General features: G+C 34.3%; 1 protein-coding gene across 1 annotated transcript in view; it reads left to right on the forward strand.

The window, feature by feature from the left end:
- The window catches only part of Ammecr1 (Alport syndrome, mental retardation, midface hypoplasia and elliptocytosis chromosomal region gene 1), a 119515-nt gene that overhangs the window by 58139 nt on the left and 43044 nt on the right, over positions 1-18332 (forward strand). Inside the window, exon 2 of the mRNA XM_005404657.2 lies at positions 7880-7990. Within this exon, the coding sequence (XP_005404714.1) occupies positions 7880-7990 (111 nt within the window). The remainder of the gene's footprint in view (positions 1-7879; positions 7991-18332) is intronic.

Genomic DNA, 18332 nt, shown 5'->3' on the forward strand with positions numbered 1-18332 from the left:
CTTAAATAGGAAGTCTGTCTTTTGCTAATCCCTTCTATTAAAATAACTAATTCTTTTCATGGCAAAGATTGAGTCCCAAGTCTTGAAGCTCTTTGAACAAATGGTTTCACAATAGGAATTCAAATAAAAATTATTTCGTTTTGAAAATCTATAGCAAATTGTCACTTAAAATTTATAAGTTAGACTTAAAGTAGTAGAGATTCCTGGTATATTACTGTTATTAGAAAAAACAGCTATTTCTTCCTTAAAATGTGACCTCTTATTAAATACAATACCTACTATGATAAATTAGTAGAAGAAAGTGTATAAAAATAATAGTTTTTCCAGTCTAGATGACTTATTTAACTTGGGGTTCTAAAAAACTAAAATAATTAAACAGTCTCACCATATCAAGTCTGAGACTGAATTTTTTTAAAGTGTGCTGAAAAATGTTGATTTAGTCTTGCTGAAGAGGAAGAAATGGTTCTTTCAGTTCAAAAATTGGCAGAATCATGCTAATCCTCCAAAGTATGCCTGTGATTTGGGTGGTTATATGTCAGTGATGATTACCCTTGATTAAGAAAATCAGCCTTCTCAATCATGTTAGATTTCGATCTGTCTCCCTTCCTCTGGCATTTACTAGTTAAATCAGAGTTATAAAAACGGAGATAAAAGAGAATGTAATAATCGTACCTACAGATATTTGTTGTCTTCTATACTAATGTATGCTGTTTAAGCAGGGTCTTCTTAGTTTTGTGGTATCTGGGATGGATATAGGCTACTTACAAAGCAAAAGCTACAGTGGATATCTAGTGGATTTTCTTCATCTACAATAAAAGTTTGGCCCATATGAGAAAGTATAAAACACATCTGAACCTTACCCTTTTCACCCTGATTCCCCTAGATTAGCCTCCCCCAGTCTTCTTCGTTATTGCTTTGAATTCCAAATTATTTGAAAGATTTAAGCTTTATTCATTCCATAATATAATCACTTAATCAAGTAATCAGATCCCATACCTCGCTGAGTAGTTAGTTGTTAACCAATGGGAAGTGGAAATTTTGATTTGGAGGACATTGTTAGATAATACATAAAAGACCAGGCTTTGACGAAGGCTGGATAGATAACAGGATAAAATAAAGTGAGAAGGCTGAGAGGGAGTGAGAAGGGGTGTTGGCAAGCCTTCAAAAGTAAAAGTTGTAGGTTTCCAATAGGAATGATATACGAATTTGTAACTTGGGGCTAGTATTTCTAGACTGATTCAGCATTTATAGTGTGTCTTGGTCGGTCTGTCTGTCTGTTCCTACCTCCGGATCTCTCTCACCCCTCCCCCTCTCTCTCCTCTCCCTCTCCCCCCTTGCTCTCCCCATCCTTCCCTTTCCTTCTCCTTCCCTCCCTTCCTCTCTCCTTTTTTTTTTTTTTTTTTTTTTTTTTTTTTTAAGGATAAAAGGAGGGAAACATTAACAGACATATAACATTTTACAACATATCACAAGCACAATACAGACAATACAGAGTTACAAACAAAGTGGTAGGGAATTAACAATGGTGGTTGTATTACATAATGATATCTTCAAAGTGGCTTCTCATGAAAACAGATATAGACATGTTCATAGCAGCACAATTTGTAATTGCTAAAATGTGGAAGCAGCCCAAATGTCCATCCATCGAGGATTGGATAAGAAAATTATGGTACTTTTATATAATGGAATATTACTCAGCTGTAAAGAAAGATAAACTCGAGGCCTTTATATTTAAATGGTCACAACTAGAGACCATACTCATAAGTGAAATAAATCAAACATACATGTGCAAGCACCGCATTGTGTCACTAGTGTAAAACTTGAAAGAGTTAAGTTAAACTCGGAGGTATGATAGACACTGTGAAATGATAGGAAACCACCGAAGAGTAAAGGGCTTCTGGGATGTGGGAAAAGAGAAGGGAAAGAAGGAGAAATTTTGTATGTATGTATATACAGGATAGATAACATGGTTGTTCTTCTATCTGCTGTTTCTATGCTGAAAGAAACTGTCAATGAGTCTTTGGTTGACCTTCCTCTCTCCTTATGCTTGCTTACATTAGGGGAACTGTGTAATATTCATAGACTTTACCTATTCTCTGGTCTTGTCTTTTGGAAGACAGCTAGACTTACAATGTTTTTTTTTCTTGTAGGAGGAAAAATCTGTATTAAATTAGTAAAATTTGTAGAACATGGTGGGTTCTAACACCAGTGGGGTTGGTGGCTGCATTTATTCTTCTCAGATCTCTTTATCTAATCACTTGTAAGGTGGAAAGGAAAAAGATTGTCTCCTAAAGGCTCTTTCAAGCAAATGATTTGGTTATCACATTGTTATAAAGCTTGAAACTAGTTTTGTTAAGGTTTTATTATGGACTAAATTTTGACTCCACCTCCCCAATTTGTATGTTCAAGTGCCAATACCCAAAGTGACTGTATTTGGAGGTAGAACCTATATGGAAATAATTAAGGGTAAATGAACTCCTAAAGATGGGTCACTGATCTGATAAGATCAGTGTCCTTATAAGAACAGGATTGCTCCTTCCCCATATGCTCACAGGAAAGGCCATGTGAATACCAAATGGCTTTCTACAAGCCAGGAAGGAAACCATGGTATTATCTTAATCATAACATTGATCTTAGACTTTGTAACCTCCAGAAGTATTAGAAAATATGCTTTTGCTCTTTCAGTCACCCAGTCTACAGTATTCTGTTATGGCAAACTGAGCTGCCTAATATAAGGCTTAACCATAAGGCAGATTTTAGTAGATTTAACTTATAATTTATATGTTTAGAAATGAAATACTTAGTTTCTTTTTTTGGAGGTAGGAAGTAAAAGTTTTAACCTGGTGGTAGAAAGAAAACACCATTGTTTCTGGAGAATTATTATATTAAGTTTAGTTGGATGTTATGAGTCATATAGTTGGACTTTTGAAATAGGTTACAAAAGAACCCAAGTGCATTTGAGAAGCACTTGTTATTGATGAAAGAAAAACAGAATCAAGCTGCAGGGCCTTTTCCTGTGTCTACTTTCAAAATAAATAACCTTGTTGAGTACCTGTGCTATAATAAATTGTTATTATATTGGTAGGAATTGATATTATTTTGTCAATGTAACTACCTATAAATCTCATCCTGAGGAACAGCAAATTGCCAGAGTCAGCTTGCAAAGTGGTCCAAAATTATATTTTTTACTTCCAGTTTTGCCTTAGTATGGCAGGAGAAATAGGATTTAAGGTACAATATTTTAAATTAAATACTCCTTTGTTATTGTCTTGTCTAACTTTACCCTTCTCTGACAAATCTATTTCACATTTATTTTGGCTTACATTATTAGAGGAATATCAGAAGAGAGGCGTGGGTTTACATTACTTTTCTTATACTTTTGCTGATGCTATGCAACTACATTTCCCTCAGAGTGACTGTTTATCTGACATAATTGGCTACCAGTTGGCAGAGGCAGAGAGGGTTCACCTAGATTAGGAGGTTACTTCCTCTTTTTGTCTGTCTACAAACTTGGAAAAAGGGGGTTTATTTTCCTCCAAATATTTCTTATAAAATAGTGGTAGAAGATGTTCAAACGTAGGAGAACTCTTTAAAAGGCTGTATCTGGTAACCCTTAAACATTTCCATTAATATTTCATCTCATTTTGTGTGTGTGTGTGTGTGTGTGTGTGTGTGTGTGTGTTGTTTTTTTTCAGACAAGGTCTCACTATATATTTTAGGCTGGCTTTGAACTCACTGTGTAGCCCAGGCTGGCCTTGAACTCATGGCAATCTTTCTGCAGCCTCCTCTCACTTTGAGCCCCTTCTACTTTGTAATATATTTTCATGTATGTAGGTGGCTTTAAACCACATGACTAAAACATTTTACACAAACAACTAATCTTTGTCCTCTATGAACTATTTTTTAAAAATTTTCTTTTCGTTGAATAGCTCTTCTCAACAGACTCAAAAATCCTTTTTCTACTTTGATCTGTCTCTGATAATGCTGCTATCTTACTTAAGCCCTTTGGAAACTCATACATGTTTTAATAGCACATTTAAGAATGAAATTGCCTGTTCCTTCCCTCTGTGTGTTGGGTGAAGAAAAAATTTTGCTGCTATTTTTAGATAATATATTGAATGTTCCTGTAGTCATTGCCCTGTACAAAGTAGTTATCGCACACAAGATACAATCTGTTGTACTTAGTGATGTTTATTCTGTTTCAGTCTACTTTAAAATGCTTAATTTCCTGGATTCTGTTCCCCATTACATGTTGCTTTTACACTTTTGGTTATTTTTAACTCTGTGTATGTGTTTTCAGGAAAGATTTTGGGTGAATATTGTAAATGAGAAATCAGAGGCTCAGATTCTTGAGGAATACTTTTATTTCTGTATGCTAAAAGTCTGATTTCTTCTTTCTTTAGGCATTTGTCCTAAACATTGTAAGGTTGCACTCATCTTTGACAGATACTTTCCCACAGTGTCAACTCCCAAAGTGGAAGTTACCTTGCACAACTAAGGTACAGGGAGAGTACAGAGTATGTCCTTATTTGTTTTACTTCTTATGAGGGCTCTTGAGAACCACATACTCAGAATGTTAAATCTAGGCAAGACGATAGGAAACTTATCAAGACTATTAGATTAGTTCCTGGTCCATAAATATGCTCTGCATTTTTACATCTCCATGGTCTTCCTTATTTGGAAGTGCTTGTGCTCTACCAGGCTGTCTTGCACAAATGCATATTTATCCTGTATCACCCCAACCCCTGAATTAATCATTCTCTCTTCAGTGATAGCATAGCATTATAAGAAATGATATGTAATTTTCCCCACCATGCTTTTGAATGCCTTCCAACATATCCATACTATAGTGCTCAGTTTGTATATTTTTCTATGAATCTTATTTACAGCATTTACTTGGAAAGATAAAGTTATATAACTAAGAATTCTTTATATTGGTATTAATATTGTAATGGCATAAATAAGAGAACTGAAGGCCAACTACTTGGAAATGATTTTCATTTATAGTGGTTTTTTTTTTTTTTTTTTTTTTTTTTTTTTTTTTTTTTTTTTTTTTTGGTTTTTCTCTGGTACCGGGAACCGAACTCATGACCTTGCGCTTGCCAGGCAGGCGCTTTTGCCGCTGAGCTAAATCCCCAGCCCCATTTGTAGTGTTTTTGATAGGAAATAAAATCATCCTCACTTTTGGGATTCTCACCCTGGTCACTTAGGAAGAAAATATCTGACAGTTCTGTGTTGAGAAGCGATCATGGTATTTTCAAGAAACATTTTATATATGTAATAGATAGATTATATTTTATATTTGTGATTAACTTTATTCTGCAGATGCCAAAGCTGCCAGCGTATCTGCTTACATAGAGATACTATGTAGGGATTGTGATGGGAGACGATTGATATCTTAATGTCCATAAAAAATGGTTGCTGACATCAACTCTCTCACATCAGAGTATGCAAAATGAAGAAGTGAAATTCATCTTTAAAGATAATATGTAAATTTTAGGATACTAGTTGTATGAATAATGAAAGAATTGGTTAGAAAGTAATCCCATCTCATTCTTATTTTCTAGTCAACTGCTAGTTGGAGCTCCCATGCAGCATCTTGTCTCAAGTTGTAAGATATTTATTTAGTACATAGTAAGTACAGAGCAGGAAACCTGGCCTTTACCTTTTGCTTTTCAATTTAGTACCTTGTCTTATTTTTCTGGTTGCTGAGACAAAATACCTGACAGCCAAGGTTAAATGAGGAAAGGTTTATTGAAGCTCACAGTTTGTAGAAGTTTCAGTTTATAGTTGGCTGGCTCCAAGGCAGGGTGGCATGACAGAGGGAAATCACAGAGGAGAAACTGTTCATGGTAGGCAGAGGGCAGCAAAGTAGCAAAACACCAAGCAACAAGTGACAAGTGACCATAGCAGCCCTCTTTCTGTACCTTATTTACTGTCCAGGCAGGTAGCACTCACATCCAAGGAGGGCTTTCCATTATCCACCTCAGAAATATGCCAAACCATTCAGTGGACTAATTTAGTAATTACACATCCTTGATCCCAGCATCACACACTCTAGAGCCAGCCACCTCGGAAAAGTCCTACCATATGAGGCTTTGGGGGGACATCTAGATACAAGCCATAACATACCTTTAGTGCAGGTTACCCAGTGCCTGAATGCCAAATTCTTCCCTCATTTTTATTAGTGTATATTTGTTATACAGATCAATGAGTTTCATTTGGGCAGGAATGTATGTGTACATAACATACTTTAATCGGCCCCCATCATTCCCCATATGCTAATTTTGATCTTATACTTCAGTTATCCTTTTCCATGATACTGAACATTTGGCTCTTGGAAGAAAGTAACTCTTAGTATTGCTCTTTGGTTTGTATATATGATTCATTTGCAAACCAGTTTGCCATTGTGGCTGTCAGAACTTGGCATAATTTAAATGTTTGAGGTGGGTGATTGAAGTGCTTGAATGAACTTATCTTTCCATGCAACTGCTGATGGCTGACTAGAGATTATTTTAAAGAAAGAATGTTCTCTAACTCAGCAGTGTAATATAAGAAATATGACATATGGTATTCTGCCTAAAATTAAAATATGTAGAAATCAGAAATGTATTATAGTATATCAGTATTATGCTCATATTAATATAGGCTGAACTTTGGTTTATTTATCTTTTAACAAAATGACCCAAGATGTATAAATTACTTTATTTCATAAAAACTGACATGTAAAGTTGCTTTTAATTAGAACAGTTCTTTTTCGGACTTAACCATTAGTTGTGGCTGTCATTGGTTTGCTGCAGAGTGCAAGATATCTACTGTATTAAACTTCATTTAAAACCACAATATTCTTACTAGGCTTGCTGGCATCACCTGTAAGTCCAGCGTTTGGCAGGCTGAGGCAGGAGGATCACCTCAAGTTTCATGTCAGCCTGAGCTACATAGTGAGTTCAAGCCTGCCAGAACTACATAGCGAAGCCCTATTTCAAAAAATCAGAAAAACACCCCACAGTATCCTTGATGCCATTTTATTACAATTGATACTTTACTCTTTGGTGCTTAAGAGATCATACTTGGAGGCAGTGCTTTTGCATAAATATTAAGTTAAATATTCTGGTTTCATAATATTAGTTTGTTAATGTTTGCTGTTTCACTTCACCTCTGTGAATCCTACCAATATTTCTATGCCAAACTGAAGATTATCAAGCTTGATGACAGTTTATTTTATCCTGGTAGCTTAATTTATGGCATTTTCAACATGGTTTATCATGTGTATTTTCTTTTCCTTTGTGCCAGTTAGCTGTGAACAAGTATGCCTTCTGTACTGGCTCTCCTAGAGGGCAATGACTGCCTTTTGGGCCTCTGTGTATCTTTTGTAGCACCTTTCACAAGTATATATCTAGCCCTTATATTTTTAGCAAGTATTTATTGAAGTTGTTGATCCCTTCAATTTTCTAAATTAGACTTATGAAACCTCTGAAAATTGTAGTTTAAGTGACAAATCGAGCAGTAGTCCATGATGGTTAAGTCTCTATAGGCAACATTGCCCAGATTTGAATACCTACTTCATTATGTATGAATTATGGAGCTACTTAACTTGTAAATAAGAATGTTGGCATCAACCTCCTAAATTTATGAATGAATTTTAACAGAAATAATTTCTTAAAACAGTTATTGTAGGGCCTTACATATAGGATATACTCAATACAACGTAGAAGTTTTGCTATATGGAATACTATAGAGCTAGACCTTAAGCCCCTTGAGGGCTTGTCTTTTGGTCTTTATGTATCAGGCACCTAATCTAGTGTGTAGTAAATACTCAATAAATATGCTTGCTTGAGTTGAATTGATTGATTTACCCTATTTTTATCTTCCATTACAGCCCACTGTTTGTAACATGGAAGATTGGTCGAGACAAAAGATTGCGTGGATGCATAGGTACTTTTTCTGCCATGAATTTGCATTCAGGACTCAGGGAGTACACACTTACCAGGTGAAGACCAATTTTTGTTACCTCTGCTTCTGCATTAAAGAAAAAGATTGCAAAACTTGAGCCTGATATTTTAACTCCTTTTCCTTTACTGAACTGTCGCCATTCTTGCCTCCTTTCATGTCAGGGTTTCCTCCTATTTGACTAATTACTTTATCTCTCATAAAATGTTATTAATATGTTATTATAATACAAAACATTGTGATTATATGTATTTTGCAATAGATGTTTCGAAGTGTTTCTTTCTTCTAATGGTCAGGTTATTCTGTATTACTTGAAAATCAATGACGAAATGTCCAGGGGTTACCAAAAAATTTCCTTAACAGCCATCATCGTTTCTCCCTTTCAAACCTTTTAAGAGTAGTTTATGTCTTTCATCTTACAAATTTTGTTACAGTTTTAAAAATACACTTTGGAAACTGAATGGAGAACCTAGGAAGAAAGTGATGTCACAGCCTGGAAGCATAACCATTCACATTCGCACTTTACCCCAAATCAATGGTAGTGCTTATTTTGTTTCATCTAACATAAAGACAACGTAATAAGTAACTCATTACACTTGTTAAGACTTTGTTCTTAATTCCGAACTCAAGCTATCAAGCATGCCTTCAGAATTTTGTTCAAGTTCAGCTTTCTAGCAAGTTGTATTCCAAAATTATTTCACATACGAAAATTTCTTAAATAATAAGCTGTTAGTGAAGGAATTTCCCATTTTTGTTTATATTTTACTGTGATTATCTGACACAACATCTGTAGTTGTAATATGTACAGTGTCCACCTAACAAGAAATTATTCTTTCCTAACTATTGGTGCTTGGGGCAAGTTTTAACTTCCATAAATAGAGTAGTAATTCTAGTATTTTGTTCTATATACTTAATAGGGATGTTAGGAGAATGTTAGAATGAAATAATAACTACTTTGCTGCAGGATTAATGTTGTGAAATATTCATTATTTTACTGTAGAATTGCATAAATGTAGGTTTATGGCACCAGTTAATAAAATACTGTAACTGAATTAAGTAACTTCACATTTGAAGGTGTATAGTAGCTTATAGTTGCAAGTTTTTCTTATACTGTGGTGAAGCCCAGAAAGAAAAGCAGTGTTGTAGATGGGTAACATTCGTTTTTAACTTTTCTTAGGTATTAGAAATGGAGTGTTTGGAATTGATTAAATAACATACAGGCTGTAAGGGGTCGAAATGCATATCCTGGAAATAACTATAGCTTTTCAAAGAGAGTATAAATGCTAGCCTAGGTATGTTAGATTTTTTTTTACATGAAATACAGTGGGCTCATTTTGAAACTTTAGCAAATTCTGCCAGTGACTATCTTTTTGAGACAGATAAAGATGAAATTATTCATCTAATAAATAATGATATGCAATTTATTGTATATTTCCTAGAAAAAAATTGTTCGGATCAACACTGGTTCCTTGGCATTGCCTGAAATAAAAATTCTGTGGCCAAGTAACTTTTTGAAATACTGAGTAAAATATGTAAACAGCTCTATTCATTGCAGAACTTCTCAGAACCTTTTATGTTAGTAGCGTTATGAATCTCTAGTACTGTAGATATAGAATGCAGTGTTTTCCTGACTTTAGCTTATTTAACTACAGTTCCCTCTTTTTCCTCTCACTCCAAAGTCTTATGTTATTAGTATGCCAAGGAATACTTTTTTGGAAACACAAGTCTGTTACTAAGTTTGATGTTTACTTTATATTCGTGTAGTAAAAATACATATATTTGATACTGTAGAAACCCTCGTGCTTCCTAGGAAAATAGTGGCAGAAATACCATTATCAAATGGCATATAGTTTAGAAATCTTTAGTAGTAGTAACTGGTAGCAATATGGTTTTGTTAAAAAAATTATTTTGTCTACATTTGTAAGAAATGATGAGACTATCCAACTTTTCTGGACCAGTGGATTTATCCCCAAGGGTAACTACCAGAAGAATTACAGTATTTTTTTCTGACAGTAATGCGATCTGAGTGAATTGTTCAAAGAGTCAAACTTGGAAATTTGCCTACATTTGTACACTTTATTACTGTCAATGTCTGTGGCTCTTCCTACCTACTTTTGAAGTTTTTCTCTCATTTTCTATGCAGCTTCCTCAAATTGTATATGGCACATTAAAGAGGAATCTTTGTATACACACAGATTCATACACATATCTAGCTTTACTCTTCATTTTTGTTTGGTTTAATATTTTTAAAAGTGTATTAAAAGTCAAGAGATGAACAAAAGAAAATGAGTGTTACAAAACATAATTTGTCTTTCTTTCATACCTTTACTTTAGAGTTACAAACTATGGAATCATTTTAAGACATTTCAATATGAAGTTTTTGGCCAAGGATATAGCTCAGTGGAACAAGCACCTGCCTGGCAAGCACAAGATCCCAAGTTCGATTCCCCATACCAAAAAAAAAAAGGTGCACAGTATAAAGATTTTCAATTCAACACTGTGCTTATTTCTACATATTAGATGTTGGTATGACTTTTTAAAAGCTAATATTAGGGAATTTATTTTATGTCAAGCATTGGTGAGGAGTTTTATATGCACAGTTCTCACAATAACATTTAGGTATCCACATTTGTAAAATGAAGAAACTGAGATTAAAGAAATTAAATAATTTACCCACTCATATCTCTAGTAAGTGGTAGAACAAGGATTCAATCCTGGACCTTGTAACTACAAAGTTCATGTTCTTAACTGCTATGCATCACACCACTGTCATAATCAAGCTGTATGTTCTCCCTAATTGAAAAGTTGAGTTACTTTAGATTGTGGTAAGACCTTATAAATAGTAAGACAAGATAGAAAAAGTTCTTATAATGTATATTTGTAACTGCATCATGAAATAGTAAGTTTGAAAATGGATTATTGTAAATTTTATGAATCATGGACCAATAATTCTTCAAAAATTCTACTTAGGAGTTAAGATTGAAATTTTAGAACATTGGTTAAAATTTTTAAAAAATCCATAGATGGTAATATAATTCAGCATAACATAGACTAGTCAGAATAAAGTTGATTTGGATTAATACTGTATAACAAGAAAATGCTTATTACAAAAATATAGTACTATATGATATGAAATTGTATTTTTTTACTATATAGCCTAGACTTTAAGAAGAATACAGGTTTTATGAACATAAGAATTGGTGGTTCTTGGAGTCTAGTCTTCCCTTCATAAAACCCATAACACCCAAACTGAATAAATTGAATCAACTGAACTTAGGATGCTGAGAATTTAAAACATGAAAAAAGCAAAACAAAAAATAAACAGAGAAATTACTCTGTAGGGTCATGTGCCTTTTAGGAATATTAAGATATTAAGTTGCTTCCTTTCTTCATCTGTGATTAGATAGACTAATGTTGAGTTTTTAGAATGTTATTCTACTATTATAGACATTTTAAGTGTATGGTTCTATGGCCTTAAGGACATTTACACTGCTATACAGCCATCACCATCATCCATCTCCAGAACTTTTTATTTTCTTTAACTGAATCTCTGTACCTATTAAATAAAGAATATGCTGCTCACCTTTCCCAGCCCCTGGCAACCACCATTCTAATTTCTGTCTCTATGAATTGGACTACTCCAAGTCCCTATTTGTCATTACATAACTGACTGATTTCACTTAGCATAATGTCTTCAAGGTTCATCCCTATGGTAGTGTATGTCAATTTCCTTCCTTTATAAAGGCTGCATGATAACTGCGTGAGAGGGGAGGTGACAGGAGGGGGAAGGTAGAGACAGATTGAGATTGAGAGAGCTTGCTTATTTAGATATCCATCTGTGGACTCCTGGTTGACTTTCACCTTTTGGCTGTTGTGAATATGCTGCAATGAATTTAGACCTATAAATATTTGAGTATACTTTCTTGTTTTAAAATTTAGTCATTTATAGGAAACAGTGATTGAGTTTGTGACCCCTTAACCACTAAAACCTTTTTTTAAAATAATTTACCAGTTACTTTAAAAATGAAATGTCTATGCTGGATTTAGTTTTGATGTATAAGCAGACTACTTTAAAGTAAAACTACTTAATATCAATTTAGTCTGATTTTGTGCTTTCCTAATTGAAATTTTATTTTAGATTGAAGTAAGACTTTATAAATAGGCTAAAAGTTTCTTTCAAATTGTGAGAATACATATTTTCTATGTAAATGGCATGAAAACTTTGTGAGAATTACAATATGGAACGACTTAGTAGATTACATTTTCCTGTCTTTAGGGGCTCTCCGTAAAAGCAGGAAAGATTATAGCAAAGAAGAAGCCAGATGGAGAGCTCAGAATCGTTGACAAAAGTTTACCCATAAAAGCTGGAGACAAGATACACAATTTACTGTACATTGTCAGTGCAAGACTTCAAAGTACAAATGTTGTTTGTTGCAGTTGAAGAAGATTAATGCCTTCTAATTCCAATTGTAATTCCAATTATTTGCCAATAATTTCTCATATTTACTTGCATTTGAGTGTTATGTGTTGGAAAGCACAAAGATTTATTTTTCTCTCTTTTAGTACTTAGAAAACATTTTTATACAGAAGAAAATTGTGATTAATGAAGGTGAATACAAACATCTCAGTCAAGGAAAATCCCTTAAAATTTTGGCTAATTGTCTTACAAAGTGCAGATTTATTTCTTTATGTAAATTCAAATTGGCAGTAATTTTCTACAATATATAAGTGATTAATAGATTTGTTGTTGTTTAGTAAATATAGGAAAGTGGTCTCTCACGAAAGACAGTCTCCCCTGACTTCTCAGTTCTTTTGTTGTTCTCACACCTCTTGGCAGTGAGATAATTATTCAAGTGCTGACAGTATCTGAGCTTGATTCTGATCTATACTGCTTTTGTTGCACTGTTTAATTCTAAGAAATTAGCAGTGGAGTTTTTGTCCTTTCTAGGAATAGGATAACCACATAAAAGTAGTGTGTGTGTGTGTGTGTGTGTGTGTGTGTAAGACAGAAACAAAGAAAGGGAGAGACAGGAAAGGAAGGAAAGAGGAAAGAGATTGCACATTACAGATGCTCACTTTCTATTAGGTTGAGTTATTAAAAATAGCTAAAAAAAACCTATTTTATTCCTTTCCAAGTTCTACTGGGCACTTCTAGATGACTAGGTGCATTTTAAACTGAATGTGCTTTTATATTATGGGGACATAATCTGGGATTTTTCTAGAAGTGTATGAGTTTAAAACCATTGTAACAGCATAATTATATTTGTCCCCTCAGGATAGACTATTCTGTGCTATTTCGTATTCTTGATTATTTTAGGTAACTACACTTGGCTCATTTTGAATAATTAGATCAAACAAATTCTTCCCTCCTCTCATATGATATTAGTTCATATGGTAGCATCACCCAGATTGATTTTTCTTATGCAGAGGAAAGCTGTACATGACTCATTTCTGACTATATCTTATTGGCATGGAAGCTTATTTTGAGATTATAAAGCCAGACTATTTTTGGCAAGTGTTTGTGGCAGGACTCCTTGTTATAGTATGATTTTTTTAAAAAATAAATTAGATATATGAGAAACATGAGGCAAAATTAATTAGCTTAATGAACATTTGTGGGCCTTTTACAAAAAGGACAATGGCTTTGGTTCTACAACATACCTAATTTGATAATTTTGTTTTACTGACCACTAAATGAGAAATTACAAGTATGCATATGATACTTATGTGTAGAAATCTGGTATCTTCATTTTAGTTGCAAAGTTAATGCACTACTTTCTTATCCTAAGGTTGTGCTAATGTACAGAGATGTGGCCAGAAAATGGCTAGCACAATGTAGAAAGACAAAATTAAAGAACAGGTATCATTCCCAATATGAGTAATAGATAGCTCTTGAATTATAGAAAATTGTCTAGGCCCATACAGCAATTACTGCCACAAAAATTAAGTGTAATGTGTTTATCAGATTCTAATTCTAATCACATCTTTCAGATCTTCAGATTCTTCTCTTCAGCTGGAATGCCCCTGCTACTCTAAGAGTCACAGGCATAATACTTTAGGGCAGAAAAGGCCATCTATAAAAGTGTGAGAGATGCTGAAAATAGGCTTTAAAGTTGGTCAGGGCCCTTGGTTCTTGAGTTTGATAAGGCAGCTGAACGACAAGGAAATGACCCTCTTAGCATGTGTCTAAAACTGCACTTGATAACTGTATTGCTGATGTCTGATGGTGTATTGAAATGAACAGTTTATGCTTATAATTATTTATGTTCTGATCGATTTTGCATGCTTTTGTCTGGTGGTCTGAGCAACTGATTGGAAGGTAACAATATGCAATGGAATTACAATGGTGAACTCCTATCTTGTCTAGTGAAACTCTGTATTATCTCTAATGTTTTATCAAAGAATTATTTTCTTACTCTCTTCAATGGTTTGAGCAATCTTTCATTCTTACATCTGGTAATCTGAGCAGTGTAGTTGAGGATAATAATATGTAATGTAACAACCACTGTTGATTCGTATTATTTTGTCTTGAGACCCTGTATCACTTTAAATGTTCTTGCTTTGATTTGTTTATGTTCGTGTTACTGGTATGCTGCTACTGTTCTGTTTCTTTGTTTGTTTGTTTCTCATTTACTACTCTCTTTAAAATAAAAAAAATAAAACTACACTTGTAGGAGGCTTCAACCAACCCCTCCCTTAAACATTTTTAAATGGTTTTTCCTCAAATCTGATTTACATTTTGCCTTACAAACACTATACCACCACTTTTTGGTTTGTTTTTATCCTACATGGGCAAAAAAAAGGTCAAAATTAAGAGGGCATGTTTAAATCATTATCAGCAAAGTAACCATATACAAGATGTTGGATATTTTGAGAGATTAGTGACATTTTATAGAAGAAAATGAACTTGTTGCAGGGAGAAAAAGTCTACTGAAATAGAAAACTCTTAAAAGTGTGCATGTACACACACACACAGTCCATACATACACAGGCTACCAAATCTTGCTTAGAACTATGTTGGACTATAGCCCTAATACTTAAAGAAAGAAAAAAAATTAATAGGTTAGATTCCACTTTCTTCTTGTCCCATTAAAGTAAATTCACATTTTGTTTCAGTATAAAAATTTATATCAACTTACTTTCCTGCAAATTGTTGTGTAAGTTAGTCTGTGTTTCTTTAAATGAAAGACCAAAATGGAAGTGGTAAATTAGAACGCAAATATTTTATGAAGTTATTTTATTAGATTTCACCTAAAATTATAGTCTAGGCATTTAAAAATATATTTATTTTTTCCTAACATCTACATGATAAATATTGGGTCTTATAAATGACTAAAGTATTTGAGTTATTAGGACTTGAATAAACAAGAAAATAGATTTTCGTGTTAGTGTTCTAGAAGAATAACATGGTTATATTGGCATAAACTCAAAGCAGTTATTACTGTCTGGAATATCACAAATGATACACTTTTACCAGTTCTGGTGGACAATGTTGCTAGTATTTTTAAAGATGGAAAGCATATTGTATCATTGAGAACAGAGCTCTAATTATTGTTAATATCAAATCAGCAGGGTATACTTTTCAGTATGTTTAAAATGTAAAAGCGAGAACATACATTGGTTTGTTTTGCTTTGTTTTTTTGAGACATGGTCTCACTGTGTAGTTCAGACTGGCCTTGAACTCACTGTGTAGCTCAGTCTGGCCTTGAACTAATGGCAATCCTCTTGCCTCACCCTCCCAAGTGAGAACATATATTTACATTCATAAAGTATACTTAGAATTTGTCTTATGTTCATAAAACTTATTTTTATTAATTTTACAATCTTAGCTCAAAAGTTACCCTGTGAATGTACATATTAAAACTATCCACTCATCATTCAAATTATTTTAGCATATTATTCTCATTTTTAACCCCTACTTAAAAAATTTCTACATTGAAGTGCTAATGTTTGTCCTTCCTACTAGTAATAGTGAAAATTAGAAAAGGCCATAAAATAAATCCTTCAGAAGCTTTAATTATAAAGGATCACCCAGTATTCAGCTTCCTGTTGCCATACCCAACTTCCTTCAGGATTGCATTATATCTTCCAGAAATTTGATTTAAAAGGTTCCAAAGTATAGCTCTGGGAATGATAGGAAAGAGAACCTTTTCTGAGTACTTCAGCTTGCTTTTAACCTAAGCCATTCTTCTGAGATAACCTTTTATTGCGTAGTTCCGAGAACTAGTCTAAGCAAACATTCAGTAAAATGAAATAAGTGGAGCTTTGTTGTAAATGAAAAGTAGTAAACAACTCTGTACTACTTGATGGACTTATGAGTTCAGTCCCCATTTGGACCAGTTCTCTTTGTTTTGCTCCATACCACAGACTCTGTACTCTAGACCCATATGGGCTAATACAATGGCCAGCAAAATGTGCATGATTCAGTACCAAAAGGAAGCTGTAGCATCATCGTAGCATTCAAAGCTTGCTATATTTGGAGTACCCCAAAATGAGCTTTCTCATAAATAGTTGATAATAGTTAAAATAATCATTGCTTTGAATGTACAAAAAATGAGAATATTTAAAATGTCAGTTTATTTTCCAAAACCCTCTGAAGAGAACCAATGTGGTATTGGATAAAAAGCTCTTTGGAATGGCCATAGAACCAAGAAAACAGGTTAGATTTCAACAGACTTGAAAAGGGCAGGGAGAAAAGGGGAGATTTCTGGTTGAAAACCTGGCCTCAAAGCAACCTGATGGAGGGGCTGGGGATTTAGCTCAGCGGCAAAGCGCCTGCCTGGCAAGCACAAGGTCGTGAGTTCGGTTCCCGGTACCGGAGAAAAACCAAAACCAAAAAAAAACAAAAACAAAAACAAAAAAAGACAAAAAGCAACCTGATGGAATTGCTTATTATTTCCTCTTCCTGAGTTTCCATTCTCTAATAAAGAGCTGTGGCGAGGAATGAGAGTCAGCTCAAATAATACTAGATTTCAGCCAAAGCAACTCTTAAATATTTCAGTGATAAAAGGATGACTGTTCAATTTATAGGTTTGTAAATACATTTTACAAAAACTAATTGCTCTTTTTAAAATTTCATTTTCCTAAAGGCTGCATTTTAAAATTCTCATCTGTTGTGCATGGAGATACTCCTTTGCCTCATGTATCAGCTTCCCAGTGAGTCTGTTGTCTAAGAGAATGCACCCTTCTATGCTTTTGCATCTCCTGCCTTACAGGCTGGTTTGTAATACTCAGAGCAGCACATGACCCTGTTAGCCAACATGGGCACAACACTAAGCTCTCCTCAGTTGGTATTAATCCCTATATTTGTGACAAAAGCCTTGCTATGTCTACCCTTCTTGTCTAGAGTAAAAGCAAAAGCTATTACTAAACACATATTTTACTCAGAGTAGGTTAATGTTCTATAGCGCCACCATATTCTGCTTGCCCCACCTCTCTCCTAATGTCCTACCCTCCCTTCCCACGTCCAGTCACTCATTTGGATTTGGCCATGCTGGCTTCTCTGTTTCCCTTTGAACATACCAAGTGTGAGTCCTTCCTCAGGGACTTTGCACATGCTGCTTTCTCTAGTTGGAATAATCTCTCAGGTATCCAGCACCCCCACGTGTCCATCATCTTGGCTCCTTTACTCCCTTCAGATTTCTACTCAGATGTCTTACAATATATTAGTGATGCAGCCATTTTTATAGTTATTGTAATACTTTTTAATTTTACATAAACTTTTTTGATATTTACTTTTTAAGTTCAGAGGGAGTATGAGATTATAGAAAGGACATGGGCTTTTGCATCAGCCGTACCTGTTATCTACTCCTGGTTCCCCTAATTCTTAGCTTTATTATCTTAAAAAACATGAATTTCTGCTGAATGTTGGTTTTCTCATCTCTACAATAGGCATAATGCCATTGTGATAGATCTATTGTGAGGATTAAGAGATATAACTATATAAGGTATTGACATGTACTGGCTATATTTCTACTTAAGGAAGGACCTAAGAAGTGAGAGTAGCCAATGAATGAAATTTTTAAAAGAATTTTAACAATTAGTTGTTCTTTTTTTTTTTTGTCTTTTTGAGATAGGGTCTCGCTATGCAGTTTAGGCTGGCTTTGGGCTTACTTTGTAGCCCAGGCTGGTCTCGAACTTGCAGTGATCATCCTGCCTCTGCCTTGGACACACATAGGTAATCAAGAGATTTTCATAATATAAAAAGAAACAAGGATTGTCCAAAAGTAAATCAATAACTCTACAATCCATTTTCTTTCTGTTTGTGAAATCCTTTTAAAAATATACACATGGGGCTGGGGATTTAGCTCAGCAGCAAAAGCGCCCGCCTGGCAAGCTCAAGGTCGTGAGTTCGGTTCCCAGTACCGGAGAAAAACCAAAAA

Source organism: Chinchilla lanigera, unplaced genomic scaffold (assembly GCF_000276665.1).
Source record: "Chinchilla lanigera isolate Chin_1 unplaced genomic scaffold, ChiLan1.0 scaffold00089, whole genome shotgun sequence".
Classification (NCBI taxonomy): Eukaryota; Metazoa; Chordata; class Mammalia; order Rodentia; family Chinchillidae; genus Chinchilla; species Chinchilla lanigera.